The sequence below is a fragment of the Pseudonaja textilis genome, chromosome Z (assembly GCF_049901715.1).
Source record: "Pseudonaja textilis isolate UNSWEBS1 chromosome Z, rPseTex1.2, whole genome shotgun sequence".
Classification (NCBI taxonomy): Eukaryota; Metazoa; Chordata; class Lepidosauria; order Squamata; family Elapidae; genus Pseudonaja; species Pseudonaja textilis.
This window is the reverse complement of record NC_142008.1, coordinates 70,760,825-70,780,566: the sequence shown is the minus strand read 5'-3', so window position 1 is coordinate 70,780,566 and position 19,742 is coordinate 70,760,825. Positions and strand designations below refer to the sequence as shown.

The 19,742-nt window shown below is 38.0% G+C and overlaps 1 protein-coding gene across 4 annotated transcripts in view; it reads left to right on the top strand.

The window, feature by feature from the left end:
• GLI3 (GLI family zinc finger 3) overlaps positions 1-19,742 on the top strand; it is a 495,436-nt gene that overhangs the window by 274,373 nt on the left and 201,321 nt on the right. For all 4 annotated transcript variants that reach the window (XM_087916968.1, XM_087916967.1, XM_087916969.1 and 1 more), the window contains one exon: positions 18,316-18,509. In XM_087916968.1, the coding sequence (XP_087773094.1) occupies positions 18,316-18,509 (194 nt within the window). The remainder of the gene's footprint in view (positions 1-18,315; positions 18,510-19,742) is intronic.

The following is a 19,742-nucleotide window of genomic DNA, read 5'->3' as shown; positions in this document are numbered from 1 at the left end:
AAAATTGATGTTTATGCCTCCACCGAGGCTGCATTTGGTAGGAAAGTTTTACAAAGTGTCCATGGGGATCAAGGAAGGACTTCTAGCCAGACGGAGGCCTTCCTGTAGGACAGTCCAAGCTTTGGTATGTCCCATTACTGGATGCTCTGAACAGCTCAGGGAAGAATGGGTGCTGGTTCTTAGCTGATATAACCGTTCTCTGTGAGCTGTGAAGTGCATCCAGCCCCACCATTATCTGTCTGGTGGGGCAGTATTCTGGCCAAAAGTTAGATAAGGTGAAGTATAGAAGGTTTCTACACTTAAACTTCGCCAAAACTGAGGGATACTGAAGAGGAGTCCCGTGGAGGAGGAGGAGTGTCCTGCAAATTAAGCCCAGCCTATCCAAGAGGAGACTGAAGCACCTCCCACTACTGGATGCTCTTCACAGCTCATGGAGAACGGCTGTATCAGGTAAGTACCAATACCCATTTGAATGTCTATCTTTCTAGCTAGCTAAGAAGTCTTGTTGAATGTCACTCATCTTGGTTCCTTGTCATTAAAAGCTTCTTTCCAGCAGTTCTGCTTCGTTATTCAATTATTTCTTCAAAGTGCTGATCATTGCATCCTGGCTGGAAGAATCCCAACAGGGGAATATTTCTTCCCAACATGAAAAAGCACCCTTTCATACCCAGGAGAAGCAATCCATTTGAACCACTTAAAGATACCAGCTGGTCTCACTTACCTCACAAGATATCCTAAGGAAATCATTCAGATTTAAGGAAAGATCACATGCCCCCAGAAAGGCAGTAAAAAAAATCAGAGTGCCAAGCTTGCACCCTGCCTCTTGGAATTACATCCCAAAAGTACACCCTAAGCAGTATAAAAAGCTTTTTAAAAACATAGTACCAGTAAACAAACAAACAAACAAAAAACCTCCAGAGAAGCTCCGGAGGCTTCAGCTAGTCTGGGTATACTGCCAAGAACATTAGCTGTTACAATGTGGGAGAGCAGTTTCTGAAAATACTTAAGCAGAGCAATAAAGATAAGGATTAGACTAGAAACAACACAGAGGCATGCCTTCCTGACAGGATTAACCCTGTAAAATGAGAAAAAGAGATTTCTTCCAACAATCAGATCGCTGAATTGCTCACAAAGTTAACAAACAAGTTTTCCTGAACTGGTGCAAACTCTCTGAATCCCACGACTGTCTCCAGGTCTTTAAACACCTTAGTTACAATTCTCTGACTTTTTTCAGTCTCAACATCTTTTTTGTAAGTTTGGCAACCAAAACTGGATGCAGTATCCCAAGTGTGCTCTTATTAAGGATTTATAAAGATGTACTAATACTTCATGTGATTTTTATTCTATGCCCCTGTTTATGCAACCAAGGACTGTAGTGCTTTATTGGCTAGTTCCACACATTGTTGGCTCATACTGTGTTTTCCTGAAAATAAGACCAGGTCTTATATTAGTTTTTGCTCCAAAAGGGCTTATTTTTTGGTGATGTCTTATTTCTTTCACATAGGCGGCTGCGCAGTGCATCTGGTGAGCCATTGTTGCTGTCAGGCGGCGAGGCAGAGGACAAGGTGGAATGGGGCTGGCACCACACTTGGCCCCTGTATGCTCACTGCCTCCTGTGTGAAAAAGACAAAGTGAAAGTCAAAGAGGGTGTGGTATGGGAAAAAGCCCACCCAGGAAAAAGAAAACAGAAAGAGCTGGGCAACAAGTCACGCCCTTCTGCCCACTGGGTGACTTCAACCTTCTGGAGAAAAGTCAAAGTTTTGATCCTGCTTCTGGGGTGGAGCATAGAGTAGGACACACAGGTAGCCTGATCAGCGGAGCGCCAGCTGGCCTTGTTGACCTTTCCCCACCAGGAAGGAGTCTTCTGCCTCCCATGAGGCCCTTTCCATTTTTTTCTGTGGCCTCAGCCTCCCTTAAGCCCAGCAAGGCCACCCATCTCCATGCAGTCCCCATCCAGATGGGTGGCCAAGGATAGTGTGGGTGGCGGGGCCTGCAGAGCCCTGATGCTGGTAGGGTGTGATGGCGGCAGCTGGACCAGCCCCTTCCCTATCTCACCTAGTTGCAGCCAGAGGGCACCCCCTGCTGCTGCTTCCATGGCACTGCCAGTTGCCTCCCACCATTGCCATGCTGCTACCATCTCATCCTGCTGTCAGCCCTGGGGATGAGAGTGGCGATGGGCTTGGCCAAAACAGGAGGTGATGAGTGTGTGTGTGGGGGGGGTTAATTTAATGCTTTTAATTTACAAATAGAAAACCTGGTTACTAATACTACTTCTTTTCTTTTCTTTCTTGGCCTTACCTTTTTCTTTTACCTTATCATCTTTTTTCTCCTTCCTCCTCTCTCCTTCTCCTGCCCTTCTTCTTGGCAATCTTGTTGTTGATGAGATTGTGCAGCACTGTCACTAATCTGATCAAGCAAGGAAGAACAAGGGGCAAGGGTGGTGCCACACCATACCCACTGCATGTTCTGCCCCCACCTTCCATCATTCTGACAGCGAGTGCTAAAGCACGTAGGGGCCGCTGCCAGTGCCTGCCCCGTATCCTTCCCTTAGTGAATTTAGTGAAACTGTCTGCAGAAGAATCAATCCCCTCTTATCAACTTAGCATTTTGTCACAGCAACGGACAGAGCCTTGGAGACTTGAATCGGTTTCTTGACTTTTTCCCACTGCAATCATGGATGGGCTAGAGGAGTGCTGGAGGATAATGTAGGACTGGGGGGGGGGGGCAGAGCATGCAAGGTCTGTGGCATGGTGACACCTCCGCCTCACCTCATGCCTCTCCTGATCTGTTTGGTGGCAGCACTGCACCACCTTAACAAGATTGCTAACAGAGATGCTGAGAAGAAGGAGGGGAAGGAGAAGGAGGAAAGATGACAAGGAAAAGGAGAAGGAAAAAAAGTGAGGCCAAGAAAGAAGAGAAGGAGAAGTAGTAGTAACCAGGTTTTCTATTATAAATTAAAACCATTAAATTAAGCCAGTACAAATGCTACCTCCTGTGCTTGCTACGCTTACCTCCATCCCTACCCACACCCCAGGGCTGATGAACTTAACTGGGGCTTTATCTGGGGGCTAAGGCTTATATTAGGCACAAGTTTAAAAATTGCTAGAGGTTATTTTCTGGTTGGGTGTAATTTTCAAAGAAACATGGTATTTAAGAGATTGTCCAATAGGGCTCCAAGATTCCTCTCACAGTTATTGATTTTAATCCAGGTTTCACCTAATCAGTATTTGTTTCTTTGTTTTTCTAGCCCAAGGGTATCAAACTCAAGGCCCGCGGGCTGGATCTGGCTGAAAAACAGGCTGAAAAATGGGCCAAATGCAGGCCAAAAACATACTGAAAATGGCTTAAAACGGGCCTAAAAAGGGCCCCCAAAAGGCTGAAAACTGGGCTGAAAACAGACGAAAAGTGCTGCAGGGAGGGCAAAAAACAAGGCACAGGGAATCTCATGCACCCCCCTGTACCCCATTTTGGCCAACAGGGTGCCACAGGAAGCATCCGTCCTGTCCTCCCCCCGCCACCTGCCTGCCTCGGGCTTGTAGATCAGAACTACAATGCTGATCTGGCCCTTGAAGAAATCCAGTTTGAAACCCCTGTTCTAGTCTAAATGTAAAACTTTGCTTTTTTCCAATTTCATGTTGTTGGATGGGGGCCCATTGTTCAAGTCTGTCAAGATCCTTTTGGATCATGAGCTTGTCTTCTGGGGTGTTGGCTATTCCTGACAGCTTAATGTCATCTGAAACTTTATGAGTTTCCCTTCTATTTCCTCATCCATGTCATTTATGAAAGTATTGAAGGGCCTAAGATGGAACCTCGTGGTACTCCATTGCTTACTTTCCTTCACGTAGATGTAGTACCATTAAGAACTACTCCTTGAGTGCAGTTTGTCAGCCAGCTACAGATCCATTTGATGGTGATGATGTCAATTCCATATTTTTCATCTTAGCAAAAGTAATTTGTGTCTGCTTTGTCAAATGTCTTGCTGAAATCTAAGTTTACCATGTCACAGCATTTCACTGGTCTACTAATTTAGTCAAAGAATGAAATAAGATTGGTTTGGCATAATCTATTTTTAAGAAACCTCTTCTGGTTATAATTTTATTTGTTCCTAAATGTTCACAGATCTGTTTTTTATTGATTGTTTCCTATATGTTTCCAGGTATTGATATCAGACTGACTGGTCTGTAGTTTTCTGGGTTTGTTCCCCCCCTTTTTTTTTTTTGAAAGATGGGAACCACATCGGTTCTTTTCCAATCTTCAAGTAATTATCCAGTGTTTCAGGATTTTTTTAAAAGACATGGCACAATGATTCTGAGATAACACCTGGGTCACATTCTATGTCAAGTGGTCTGGGGGACCCTGCTCGACCATCACAGATTTTGATGAATTTTTTTGTGAACATGCACACATGTCCCCAATGAACATTGGTAAAGTGTTACATTTGTTGATGCAATACTTGCAGAGATATAGTCATTTGTTTGACCCAAGACCACAGCCTTCTACAGTTTGATTCTGAGATTTCAGCAACTTTGAGACATAATATATCTGGCAATATTTAGTTGAGAGAAACAAAACTTGGCCATCTTGTATAACTTTTTGTGATCTATTAAACAAAATAATAAAAAGATGATCATGAGCGATCTCCTAGATAATTTGGAGCAAAGTTGGCCAAAAATATTGCAGCACAAAAAAAGGTTAAAGTTTGGCTTTTTATACTCTGGAAGGAAAGGTACTTTATCTCCACAAGTATTGCATCAGCAAATGTAACACTTTACCAATGTTCATTGGAAACATGTGTGCATGTTCACACAAAATTTCAGCAAAATCCGTGATGGTCGAGTGGAGCACTTTTCTGAATCAGACCACTTGACATGGAATGACCCATCTGCCAACTTCTACAGAACTCTGCAATGTAATCCACCAGGTCCCAGTGATTTATATTTTTCAAGATCTGACAGTTCTCTTATCATTTCCTGGATTATTTAAATTTTTATATCTAGTCTGTCTTTTATAGTTATATTTTTTGTACACTGGGCTGTAGTTTCTTTTAGCATGAAAAATGACCCAAAGAATTAGCTAAGCAGCTCTGCTTTCTCTTTACCACGTGTTATTTCCTTGCCATCTTCTCTCTTTTGTGGATCAACTGCTTCATTGTCTTTTTTCTTGTTATTTTTATGTTGAAAGAAACTTTTTCAAAAAGTACCTTCGATTCTTATTGCAAGTCTTAGTTTATTCTGAGCCTTCATTTTCCTGATTTCATCGTTGCCGATTCGGGTGATCTGTTGATACTTTTCCTTAGTTATGTGTCCCTCTTTTCATTTTTTGTACATGTCCTTTTTGTCTTTTGGTTTATCATAGAGATCTTTCTGCAAATCATGCTGATTTCTTCTTGGATTTCTTGTTTTTCTTTTTCTTTATTGTGCTGGACTGGGTTATTATTTTCAGAGTTTCCCAAGCTTCTTATGTTGTTTTCCCCTTTAAGATTTTCATCCATGGAATCTTTCCTAGGCTCTCTCTGAATTTGTTAAAATCAGCTGTTTTAAAGTTTTATTGCTTGTGTTCGCATTATATTGAATTCCAGTATGACGTGGTCAGTCTCGCCCAAAGTTCCAACAACTTCTATCATTTCTTCTCTGTTAATAAAAATTAGGTCCAATGTAGTTTTTCCTCTTTGGATGACAAAGTTGTTAGTTAGGTTGGTAAGGATCTGTTCAACCTCTAACTTATTTCAGAGTTTGTCTCCCAATTGATATCAGGATAATTAAAGTCTCCCATTACTACTGTTGTATGTTTCTTACATACATTTGTTAATTGCTTAGCAAAAAAGTCATGTATTAGTACTTTAAGTTCATCCTGTTTGTTCCCTAAACTTTGAACGTTAGTATAGAGACATTTGAGTCAATTGATCTTGGGTGTGTTTTTTGTAGCTACTTTTCACAATTCACGATCCATTCATTTCACTTTCATGATAGAATCATTATGCAAATGAAACATATTGATGAGAATAATGTGATTTTGGCATTTTAGTTTACTTTATTGTCATTGCATCTCGTACAACAAAATTAAATACATTATGACTATGTACATTATGACTATGTACATTATGACTATGAAAATAAACACAAACACACATCCTTCACATTCTATACATTGAATTAAAAACTCCTGATATTGCATAAAAATTGCACTATATAGTAGAATTCAATAAAGTTACTGCCCTGGGATAGAAGCTCTTTTTCAGCCTAGTTGTCCTTGTTTTTATTATACTGTACTGTCTGCCGGATGGTAATAGTTCAAAAAAAGTGTGCCCAGGATGAGATAGATCTTTGAGAATGTTTTGAACTTTCTTAAGGCAGTGGGAGCTATAAAACTCTTCCAAAGAGAGGAAAGGGCAACCAATGATCTTCCAGGCAATGATGTTAACCCTCTGGACTGCTGTCCTATCCGCCACTGTGCAATTGGCAAACCATACACAGGTGCAGTAACTTAAGATACTCTCTATGGTGCAGCGGTAGAAGGTCACCAGCAGTTTTTCATTCAGTTGTTGTTTCTTGAGAAGTCTCAGGTAATATAATCTCTGCTGGGATATTTTGACCAGAGCTGCAATGTGAGCACCCCAGGTCTTTTATGGTAACACCAAGAAACTTAAAACTGACCACTTGCTCTATTTGGTCTCCATTGATAAGCAAGGGCTGGATGTCTGATCTGTTTCTTCTATAGTCCACTATAAGCTACTTGGTCTTTTTGGTGTTGAGGACCAAGTCTCCACACCACAAAAGCAATCGGTCCACCTCATCTTGGTAGGCAGACACATTCCCCGCTCCCCGGAGATGAGTTCCACCACTGTTGAATCATCTGCAAACTTAGTAATAGTATTACTAGCGTGAGTAGTCATGTACATAAAGAGTATAGAGTAAGGGACTCAACACACAACCCTGTGGTGTACCAGTGTTAAGAATAAGGGCTGAAGAGGTATGATTACATAATCTGACCCTTTGTGAGTGACCAGACAAGAGATCCATAATCCAAAGGCAGATTTAATAAGAAAGTCCAAGGTCCAGAACTTTAAACACTAGTCTATGTGTAATAATAATGATAACAATAACAACAACAACAACAACAATAATAATAATAATAGTCATCGTCATCATCCCTCCGAAGAGCTTTATCTTGTCATGGTAGAGGGACTTGCATGTCCTAGTGATCCTAAGGCCTATGCTGAAAAGGTGCAACCATATCAGACAGGTCTTAGGTGAAGGGCCAGACAAAATTTGCTCCACAACCCATTTCAACATGGTGAATACAAGAAAAATGAAATTTATGCCAGCTGAACTGTCGCCTGGATTAATAAGGGTTGGGTGCTATGGCTCCTGGGCATTCTATGCAAAATGAGCTAAAGGGCTCAGCTCCCTCTGCTAGGCAACCAGGGCATGGAGCTGATGAGCAACTGGAAGAAAAAGCGAAAATGAAAAACCTGGACAGGGAAGAAAATATCTCGATTATGGAAGCTTACTACCAATCTGAGTCAGCAAAACATGGATTTCAAAAATGAATGTATCAGATTTGGAAGGCAAATTGCATGGACTGTGACATCAGAGAACAAAGATGACATGTGACGTGATTCTGAGACACAATTTTTTCACTGCAACAGAATTAAGAGAAATTGAAAAGAAAGCAACTAATGACCTGAGCATACCAACGAAGAATGATAATGTGAGTGAATTGCAGACTCAAGAACAAACTGCAGAAGAAAGAGGGGAAGAAGTTGCTGAAATTGATGATGGTGAAGAACAAGAAAAAAGTGAAGATCAAGAAGCATCAGCAGATAAAGATAAATTAGCTGAGAAAATAAAGAATCAAATGGCAGACACTGAAAGAACGCACTTGCCCAAAACTGAACCAAGTTAATCGGAAAGCATTAGCAAATGTACTGAAAAAGTAAATGAAGCTGTGCAAACCATCTTAACTACTACATTAGCTGAAACAAATCAGCTGATGTATGCAACAGCCTACATAATCACTAAAGAATTGGGTTTGAAAATACAAAAGAACCAAAGAGGCAAGAAGAGGAAGCCAAAGTGGAAAATTCGGTTGGAATTTAAAATTAAGAAACTTTGTGGAGACTTGACCATCCTGAAGAACCCGAGGCAAGGCCAGCTAAAGAACAAGCAGATCAAAAGCAGCTTGGCAGCAAGATACAATTTGGAGAACAAGGAGATTCCTGTAGTAATGGAAGAGATGAAGCAGAGGGTTGTTGCTATTATTGAAAAGATTAAGAGATATGAAAATCGATTAATCCAGTTTCAACAAAATTCACAGTTCAGAGCAAATCAGCACCAGTTTTATAAGAACCTGGAAAGGGAAGAAGGGATAACATCAAGTGAAAAGCCTGATAAAGAAAAAGCTCTGAAATTCTGGAAGAACCTGTGGGGAAATGACAAGAAGCATAAAACAAATGCAAACTGGATCAAACAGATTGAGTCCTCAGTGAAAGTGCCCAAAATGGAAAATGTGAAAATAACAAAGGAAATGGTTCACAGGCAGTCTAGAAGAATAAAGAACTGCAGCGCACCTGGGCCAGATGAGCTGTATGGCTTTTGACTGAAGGCACTAACAAGCTTATATGAAAGACTTGCTGTCCACATGAACCAAATTATAGAAACGCTTGAAAATGATGAATGGCTAACAACTGGAAAGACTTTTTTAATTCAGAAAGAGAAAGACAAAGGAAGTGATCCAGGAAATTACCAACCAATTGCCTGCTTAACAAGCTATAAGCTTCTTACTGGCATAATTGCAAATCAATTTATGGATACTTGAAAAGGAAAGATCTGCTCCCAGTGGAACAGAAAGAGTGTTGCAAAAACTGAAGAGGAACAAAAGATCAGCTGCTGATTGACAAGCTAATTCTGAAGAATTCGAAGAAAAGTGAACCAACCTGTTCATGGCTTGGATAGACTACAAGAAAGTGTTCAACTCAGTCCCCCACAGCTGGATTAAGAAATGCTTGGAAATCTTTGCATCAGCAGCAACATTCGAAAATTCATGGAAATTTCATTGAACCTCTGGAAAACAAATGGCTTATGGCTAATGGAGAAGAACTGGGTGAAGTTGAAATTAAGTGAGGCACCTTTCAGGGTGACTCCCTTTCACCCCTACTATTTATTCTGTCAACCCTATCACTGATAATAATTTTAAAGAAGGTGAACTGTGGCTACGAACTTGCAAAGAAAGGATTGAAAATTTCGCATTTGTTGTACATGGATGATTTAAAAGAATTTTTTTGTTTGGTAACAAAAAGTGAATTGAATTCACTGAAAGCATAAAAGAATTTAGCCAGGACATCAGCATGTACTTTGGAATTGACAAATGTGCAACAATGGCAATCAAAGCATAGAAGATGATGTCATAGAAGATGGTCTAGAATGAAGTCATAGAAGATGATGGAATAGAATTTGAAAATGAAGATATGATAAAGATAATGAAATCAGAAGAAGGCTGCAAGTACTTAGGGTTTTTAGAAGCCTCTGATTTAATGCATAATAAAGTCGAATCAACTTCAGCCAAGTACATTAGAAGAACTCACAAGATTTTAAAGTCCAAATTGAGTGGTGGAAACATCATAAAAGCAATAAATACCTGGGCTATACCTGTGATTCAATACTCTTCAGGAATAATTGACTGGAGCCAGATGGAGCTGGACAATTTGGACAGAAAAATAAGGAAGCTTATTAATATGAATCATGCCTTGCACCCTAGAACTGATGTTGATCGATTATATTTACCAAGAGTAGAGGGTGGTTGAGGTCTCCTACAAGTAAACAGACTGTAGAAGAAGAAAGACACAGCTTGAATGACTACATCCAGAAAAGTGAAGAGCCAATGATTTAAGGAAGTACATAAAGGAGGCCTTTTGAAAACAACCAAGTCAAAAGCTGAATACAAAAAGAAGTAATTGAGTGAACTGAAAATTGGAAAAGCAAAGCTATGCATGGCCAATACCTGAAAAGTATTGAAGGCAAAGCTGACTAAAATCTGACTTGGAACTAGCTAAAATCAGGAATACTGAAAAAAGAAACTGAAGGCTTTATTTTGGCTGCTCAAGAACAAGCCTTAGCCACAAATTGCATGAAGGCAAGGAGGATTCAGCATGTCACCACCAACATCAAATGCCACCTCGGTAATGAGAAAGATGAAACAGTTGACCATCTAATCAGTGGGTGCAGCAAAATTGTAAAAACTGACTACCTAGAACGTCATAACTGAGTTGCCAAACTGTGCCAAAAGTTTGGATTTGAGTATAGCAATATCTACTGGGAACATCAGGTTGAGAAGGTTCTGGAGAATGAAAAAATCTTGTGGGAGTTCAGAATTCAGACTGACAGGCATTTGGCCCACAACACACCTGACATAACAATAGTTGAAAAGGAAAAGGTTTGGCTCATTGATATTTCAATACCTGGTGATGCACAGATTGAAGACAAGGAGCAAGAAAAAAATCACGAAGTACTAGGACTTACAAACTGAAGTTGAGCGACTTTGGAAAAAGAAATCGTGTGTTATCCCAATTGTAATTGGAGCCCTTGAAGCAATACCTAAAGGGCTACCTCGCTATTTGGAAATTCTGAATTTATCAGACTTGAATACCCTCATTCTACAAAAACGACCCTACTTGAAACAGCTTATATCCTCTGATGCTACCTTAACAGTTCCTAGGTCCTTGGTTAGGACTTGAGCTGTTGAGCTACCAACCAGCCCCAAAGGCTGTGAATCTCACCAAAGATTAACAGTAGTAGTAGTAGTAGTAGTAGTAGTAGTAGTAGTTGTTGTTGTTGTAGTCATCGTCATCATCATCCTAAAGGGCTACCTTGCTATTTGGAAATTCTGAATTTATCAGACTTGAATACCTTGATTCTACAAAAAACGACCCTACTTGGAACAGCTTATATCCTCTGACGCTACTTTAACAGTTCCTAAGTCCTTGGTTAGGACTTGAGCTGTTGAGCTACCAACCAGCCAAACCACCAAAGATTTATTATTATTATTGTTATTATTATTGTTATTATTATTGTTATTATTGTTATTATTATTGATAATAATAATAATAAAGTCAAGACTTTGTGGGATTTCAGAATTCAGCTACCAACCAGCCCTAAAGGCTGTGAATCTCACCAAAGACTAACAACAACAGAAGAAGAGGGAGGAGGAGAAGGAAGAAGGAGAAGAAGAAGAATTATTATTTAATAAACAGATTCTTCCCGTCTTCCCACAATGGCTTACTGACATTTTAGTAAACATGCAGGCCTTAAACTCAAGAAAGAAACTTTTAAGCCTTCCCTAGAATTCTAGTGAATTGAAAAATTGTTGTAAAGTTTTAACATGCTAATGGGCTTGTGGCCAAACACAAAATTTCCTGATAATGCAAATCACATTTCTGATGGAAATGAAAAGAAATACACTCTCTTAAAAGTGTAAGGGGATAGCAAATATAACACTGAGAAGAGAACAGAGGAATTTCCATTTTAAAAGCAAGAGAGGAACTAGTCCTTCCAAAAAATCCAGCTTTGCCAACTTGCATAATGTAATTGCTATGCAGCCCCCAGCCAAATACTTTTAAAATGGGAGGTAGCTTTCTGGTACAAAAAACATTGAGGAAATGTAGCAAACAGAAAATAGTACATTTGTTCTCAGTTCAATACATGAAACATTCAAGACTTTGGCATCTCCTAATTTTGAACTGAATGTTTGAAAAGTAAACTCTCATAAGTGCAAATTGCCGATTAGCAATTCATTCTTAACCTTTATTCAACTACAAGAAGTTTACATTTGCTTATAAGTAGTTTCCAAACAATAAATAGACTTTTGTAGACATGATTAGGCTATATCAAAAAGATTTTATATAAAAAAGATTCAAGTTATAAAAATTCTGCAGTGGTACTTTCCTAGGAAAAAAAGGAGAGATTTTTTTAAAAAGTTAAAAATAGAGTTCCTCCTTTAACATAAATTATGTTGATTTGATCCATCCAAAGTTTACCATGATTAAATGATACACATTTAGGTCAAAGAGTTAAACATGTATTTAAGTCTCTTTTTGTTAAACTTTTGGAACTTAAGTGTTTGTTTTGCAAGAGTGATTGAAGGAGAAAAAAAGTTTTCCTCCAAAATCTGATTTCTATTACGGTTATTGCATTCTTTGCTAGAGTTCAATACTTGTGTTCATTTAATCTGTGTGATTATGAAGGATACATATATTGATGAACTAGGGATTTTAAAAGAGGGAGGTGATCATGGAAAAACATCATATGGAATCTGTAGGTGGAAAAGCATATTGCTGTAACAGTTTGGAGCAGAATCGTTTGGATCAGAATGAATTTTTAACCATTCATCCTTCTTGGCATTACACAATTTAATTAATACCATTAAACATTTGATCAGAAAAAGTTAGGATTAAAATATTAAAATTACAAAACAAAGTTATAAAAATTTCAAAAAATAGGGAATTTGCAGTTGTTAATACAGGTGGAGGGATTCACATGATAGAAGATAATAACTAATAGATAATAACTTTATAGATAATAAATAATACCTTGAATTGGACCCAGAAGCAAATTGGCACCCAATGGAATTCACATAGCAGAGGTATTGCATGTGCTCTTCTTAGGGCATCCAGTGTTGATCATGGGACCACATTTTACACCAGTTCAAGCTTCCAGGTAGCCCCATTTCCCCAATTGGGAGATGACTAGGGCGTAAGTGAGCAATTGGAAGATAGGCTCCCCAAGAAAAGACTACAACTGGCATACAATGTGAAGTTGGGCTAAGGCGCTCTTGGTCACGGCAGCCATCTGTCCTTTGAGCAGGAGTCATGAGTCTATGACAGGGATGTCAAACTCAAGGCCTGCGGGCCGGATCTGGCCTGTGGGGTGCTTAATTGTGGCCCGTGGGGCTGGCCTGGAAATATGAAAAGACCAGCCCAAGGTGCCTCTGGTGGCTATAAAGGGCTGCGTGCGGCCCTGCTGCACCTTATTTTCACCCATATGGCCTCCTGCAACACTTTGCTGGCCAAAAATGGGCTGAAATGACCTCAAAACAGCCAGAAAATGGGACAAAAACAGTCATGAAAACAGCTGGCAGAATGCTGCAGGAGGCCATGGAGGGTGAAAATGAGGCGTAGTGTGTCCCATTTTGGCCGGCAGGGTGCTGCAGGAGGCATCCACACCCCAGTCCATGGAGTGCTGATCCAGTTATCAAAGAAATCCAGTTTGACACCCCTGGTCTAAGAGGACTCTCAAGTTACACATTGGGTCTGTTTGGGGTAGTACAACTCCATCCAGAACCAGAGATGATAAACTCCTGGATACAGAATTAGAAAAAGCAATGGAGTATTCTTAGTATGCTAGATGACAAAATGAAAAGCTAAAAATAATGAAGACATGGGAAATCATCCTATGACCACTTGCCTATGATACTGTAGTTATAGTATATCTTGTATCCTCAGAGATGACAGAAAAATGCATACGATTTACAAACATTACAGGTAGAGAAGGAATGTGATGTAAATGCAGTCAGACCCACATCCCAGACAATTCATTAATAATTTCTCTTATTGTTATCGCAACCATTTGAATAAAATGCATACAAATAATGAGAATGGCTATACATATACAAATTTATAAATAATAAAAAACTGAAATACAATTCATTTTTCTAGCTCCTGGTTTTCTAGCTCTTTTGTCTTATCTTATGAGAAATCTATTCAGGAACTGAATCATTTCTGCACCTGTAAATCTTCCCCATTATGGAGATGTATGTGAGCTTGTTTCTGCTTGTTTAAATCATATAGGTTCTTATGATCTATATAACAGTAATTTCTTTACATTATTATTTTTTTTGAATTTTTTTTTTATTTTTAAAAACAAACATAAACAAACAAAACATAAAACATCTTTTTTGAAAGCAGCATAATCCTGGGTTACATCTCTTCATACAGACACAAATTCAAATTCATGCTCATTTTTATATTCCATTCCATATCTTATTACTATTTTACATTTTCTATATAGCTTCTCCCCTCTTTTAACTTTCTTAATTTTATTTTATTTATTTCATCTCAATTCAAATCATTGTACTTATATTCTTTGTCTGTCCTGTTTCAACTGTCCACTATCTTTTCTCATTGAACAAAATTTCTCCTGTAATCACTGATTGGAGTATGACGCCTTTATCTCTTTCCCCTAAAATTATAACACTTAATATAATACATAACTTCCGTTCGGATTCTGCTTGGTACATTCTAAAACTACACACTGTATTTTGAAAAAAGAAAAAATTATAAATGTATAATATCATTAAAACAACAATCCATACCAATTCAATTCTATCATTAATATTAATATTCATTTAAATCTTAACGTTTTACACATTACTTTTCAGATAAGTATCATACTTCTATGGGAACACTTATAAACTTTCCATAGTTAATTCCCCCCACTTCACTTATATTTTATAAAACATTGAGTAATTAAAATGTTCCCGTTCCTTCCTAATTCAATTCTCTCATTTATTTTATTTCATTTATTTTATTCACAAAAGTTTCACTAACTTACACTGACTATTTTATCCCACTTTTTAATCATATGTTGTTTCCAATTTTCTACCATTATTTCTATTACAAATATAACAATACAATCTTATGTACCTTCACAGAATCCCTTTTTCAGTTAAATTTTCACCCATTATCTCTGAATAAGTCCTGTTTCTTTACATCTTGCTCCAAACCTTTGTAACTTCTCTTCCTTTCCTTCTTCCCTTTCTTCTTTGTCCCCTTTTTACCCCCCTGTCTCTCCACCTCCAGTTTCCTCTTCTGTATTCCCCTTTTCTGTTGCTTTCCAACTTTATATCCACTTTTCAAATTATTTTTCCCTTTTTTGGCTGTTTTTTTAAGTCTTAAATTCTCCATTCTCTTTCCCCCCAATTTCCCCTTTCTTCCCCAAATAGAGTTACTTGTTCATTAAAGATGGCTTTTTCTTTGTCCCAATCTTCTAGTTGCGCAATCTTTTCTTGTTGTTTTTCATAGGTGCAAATCGCCATTTCTAAGAATTGAAAAACGGAGCCAAAGAAGCCCTTCCCTTCTTGTGTCTCTTCTTTATATTTTTTAAATTCCATTTTCAGTTCATCCAAAAGTAATGCCATTGTAGAATTTTTTTAAACAGCCACCCAATTGTTTTTAGTCATTCAAATATAATATCCAAAAATCCCAAAGTCACCAAGCAATCCAAATACACACAAGCTGTTTCTTTTTACACTTTCTTCTTTCTTTACTTTCTCTTCCTGGGATTACTATTTAGTTACAAAGTTCCTGTTAAAATGTATCTTTTAGAAGTCTTATTGAGATTTTACTTTAGGTTAAAGTCCTTTCACTTTCTCTTCTTATCTTCCTTCTGCACTTTCTTTTCCGGTTGAGTGCTTCTTTGAGGTGGCCATTTCTGACCACTGCTCCTACCGCCTTTGGGAAAGGGAGTTTGGCCAGCTGAGAAGGAGAGATGCGGCTCCCCTCGACCCTGCTGGCAATCTCCCCCCTCTTCACCACCTCTATGGGGTGGCTTAGCCCAGAAGCCAGCTGGCTCGGGGTGCTCCAGTGGTGAGAGCAGGCAGAAACCATGCACGATCGCAGATTCCTACCTGCTGCCGAAGCCCTGCAAACCGGAAGTTTTTCAGTAATTTCTTTCTTTACGTTATTAACCATTGTTGCCAAAAGGCTCTTGTAAGCCAATTTTGTTTCAAGCTAAATCACATTTTTTCAGTTCAGACTTCAATAGCTCTTGGATCCAGAATTGCCAAATATACAAGCTAGATTCAGAAGACAGAGGGAGCCCAAGATTTCATTGCTAACATTTGATTGATAAGTCAGGGAGTTCCAAAAATATGTCTATTTTTTTTTCATCCATTATACTAAGGTTTTTGACTGTGTAGACCGGGTGTCAAACTCAATTTCATTGAGGGCTATATCAGGGCTGTGGTTGACCACCACGGGCTGGCCGGGGATGGCCAACTGGGTGAGCGTGGCTGACTGGGCAGGTGTGGCCAGCTTGGTGCCACTCCCCAAGCTGCTGGCATGTTTGTTCTTTGCATTGGGCCAAAGCCATGCTGGCCAGATTGGGTAGACCGGGCCTAAGTTACATTGGCCTGATCTTTCATCTTCACAATGGGTAGACCGGGTCGAAGCTACGCTGGCCTGATCTTTCCTCTTCACACTGGGTAGATCAGGCTGAAGCTATGTTGATCTAATCTTTCCTCTTCACATTGGGTAGACCAGGATGGCTGCAGTGGCCGGAGCTGACTACATAGCAGGCCATATGTGGCCCATGGGCCTTGAATTTGACATCCCTGGTATAGTCCACAGCAAATCATGGATTTCCTTTAAAAGCATTATGGACCTGTCTTTAAGGATATTCACCATTTGTTCTGGTCTACACAGCTCAAGCCACTACATCTGCCTGTAGAAATATATTTATGATGATTGGGAAAAAAAAGAAAATGGAATATGGAACAACTAAATGGGTCAAATACATAGCAAAATTATATACCGTACTTTTATTTATCTAATTAGATAAATAAAAGGATGGTATATAACTTTGCTTTATATTGGATTCTACATAGATTCTAATTTATATAAAAATATGTATTGATAAATGAAGAATGTAAAAGAAATAGGTCAGCATTAAAATTGCTGGAAGAAGCAGTTACCTCAAATAGTCAGGTGTTGCTACTTATGTGACTGGAAACAAATAAGGGCTTAAGGAATTCATTGTGTAAAGTGCAAAAGCTGGTCTAATACTCAATACTGAATAAACAAAACAAAAAATTGTTTAAGTGCAATGCCAAACCAATGTCAATACACTGATATAGTAACAGACTGCAGAAAATCTTAGTGAAGAAAAAAAATGAGTCTTTTGGTTTTGATTGTAGAGAAAATGTTGAACATATTTTGGATGGCAAAGTAGAAGATATTATTAAATATTACATGAAATAATACTAAACTGATAAATAATAATAAGCTGAAAACTAAGTATTTTGGACATTAAATGAGATGGCAAGAGTTCACAAAGATCCGGTTTTGGGGGAAAAAACGTTGACAAACAGGCTAACTGAAGACCAGATATGAAGAATGGTGATACAAACATGAAACTACAAGAAATTCAAGCAAGTTATTACCGACAAAGAATCCCTAGCAAAATGATGCCCATCAGATTGCTACACAACAATAAATCTTTAAGTTTCTTGTTTGCATATACCTCTTGTTTATATATGCCAGGATTTTTCTTTATTTTTTCTCTTATCAGATATAGCTTTTACAACCAAGAAAATTTCTATTTATGATTCTGCAGATTTAATTCTCCTTTCACCCATCAATCTATAAGAGATACAGCATTTTTTGGCATATACAATGTCTTGAAGAATTACTAGTTAATAAAAGGAAAAATATGAGTTTGAGAATATAAGTATAGAAGTGAAACAGAAGATCTTTTGGGAAAATGAAAACTGTACTTTGTTTTCTTTTGAGAAATTGATGTAAATGAACCAAAAATTTGACATCACATTATTATTAATGTAATTAACTGCATTGCAGGGATATTCAATATTCAGAATGTGGAATCATGATGTAGCCTTTATGGATATTAACTCATAATATTAAACATAATTGCATGTTGTCAAGAGTTGAAATATCTATCTCTGGGAATACAGAATAAATTCAGTAGAAAGTAGATGTGGAACACATCTTCAGGATTTTTCCAAAGCATGAGAATGGGGTTTTACAATGCACTAAATTTTATTCTACTTTCCCCCTTTCATAAAGACGGTTTGTTATCTTATGCTCAAGGCTGAAAATGAACATAATATTGATATATTTAATTTTTTTAATTGAATTGACTCTTAAAATTGTGAAAATTATTTCAACAAGCATTAAGTCCAAGTAGTTTAGTTTTGATCTGAATCTAAACAAGATAAAGTATCTGTACATGGACTTGGACTAAGTACTCTCTTGTCTAGAATGTACTAGTGTTCTTTGATTTTTAATCTTGTCTCAATCTCTGTATGTTCTCCAGATCTGCTTTGATCAGATTTACAGGGTGCATTGAAAGGGTGGAGGAGAACTAGAGATGTTTCACTACACAAATGGAAGTGGGCTCATTTAAAATTAATGGTGTTCTATTTTTTAACCATTTGATCATGATTATAGATACAACTTTAAAAGTAGAGAAGCTGTATTTATCTAAAAAGACAAATAAATTTACCATTTTATCTTTTCTGTTATAGGCCTTCTGCTCCAGCTTATTCAGATTTACCATTCATCAGAATATCCCCCCACAGAAATCCTACTGCAGCATCAGAATCTCCTTTTAGTCCATCTCATCCGTACATTAACCCTTACATGGATTATATCCGTTCATTGCACAGCAGCCCTTCTCTCTCCATGATCTCAGCTGCTCGGGGACTGAGTCCTACAGATGGTGAGTTAAAATCTGGTCTCCTATTTGCTGTTGTAGTTGCATGACCTGTGATGGTCTATAATGATAATACAGATTGACATACTTGATAGTTGCATTCATTTTCTGAAATCATTCCTTCCAATCATTTGCAAATTTATTACATAATTATTACATCATAATTGTTTTAGTTTTTACTGTCATCCATTTATACATTGCATTTTAGTTGTTTTTAAAATAGAAGTAAACTATAATACATGCTTTTCATTCTGCTCAGGTAAAATTATAAATATAATGAGAAATTCTTGAAAATGCCAAGTATTTTATGACACACGCCATAAGAAATGAGAAATAATTTTATCTATTTTCTATAGTATTTTGCTAACTTGAAAAAAGTACAGTTCTTCTCAAGTTGAATTGTTTTGGGAAGAGATTTAGGGATTTAACTACTGTTATCCATGAAGGAATAAATTAATTTAATCCATCTAGATGACAATGAAACCAATAAAAGTTATGACAAATTTACTGCATTTGCTAAAATAGGGTCTTTTTCAGCACTATTGATGATTATAGTTGTAGACATTCCTGACAGGAGCACAACTGAGTTTAGTCCAAGTCCATGTACAAATATTTCATCTTCTTTAGAATCAGATCAAAATTAAGCTACTTGAACTTAAAGCTTGTTGAAATAATTTTCAGAATTTTAAGAGTGTTTTTGATGCAAGGAGAAGGAAGGTGGCTTTTGATTCCCTGCATACATAGTTATTTCATTCATTGATTCACTACAAAAACGGAAGATATGTTAGTATCTTCACAGGATTCAATCCTGGCCCAATTAGCAGTAGTATTTAGGCTTATATACCACTTTACAGCACTCCCTAAATCACAAGTGTCAAACTCGATCATGTCACGTAACATAGTGACATATTGTGGCAGTTTTGGCCTGTGTGGAGATTGGATGGGTGTGGCCTGCATGTGATGCATCTTGCCAATGGCTGACAGTTTGACACCCCTGCCCTAGATGATTTACAACATAGCATCTTGTCCCCATCAATTTGGGTCCTCATTTTACCAATCTTGGAAGGATGGAAGGATGAGTCAACCTTGAGCCCCATCAGGATCAAACTCCAGGTTATGTGTAGATTTTGTCTGCAATAGATAACTTTAACCACTATACCACCGGACCTTTAATTATTATTGTTCTTACTGTAAAGTTAGAGATCCTCTTATCAGTAACACCTATTCTTCAAAAGATTA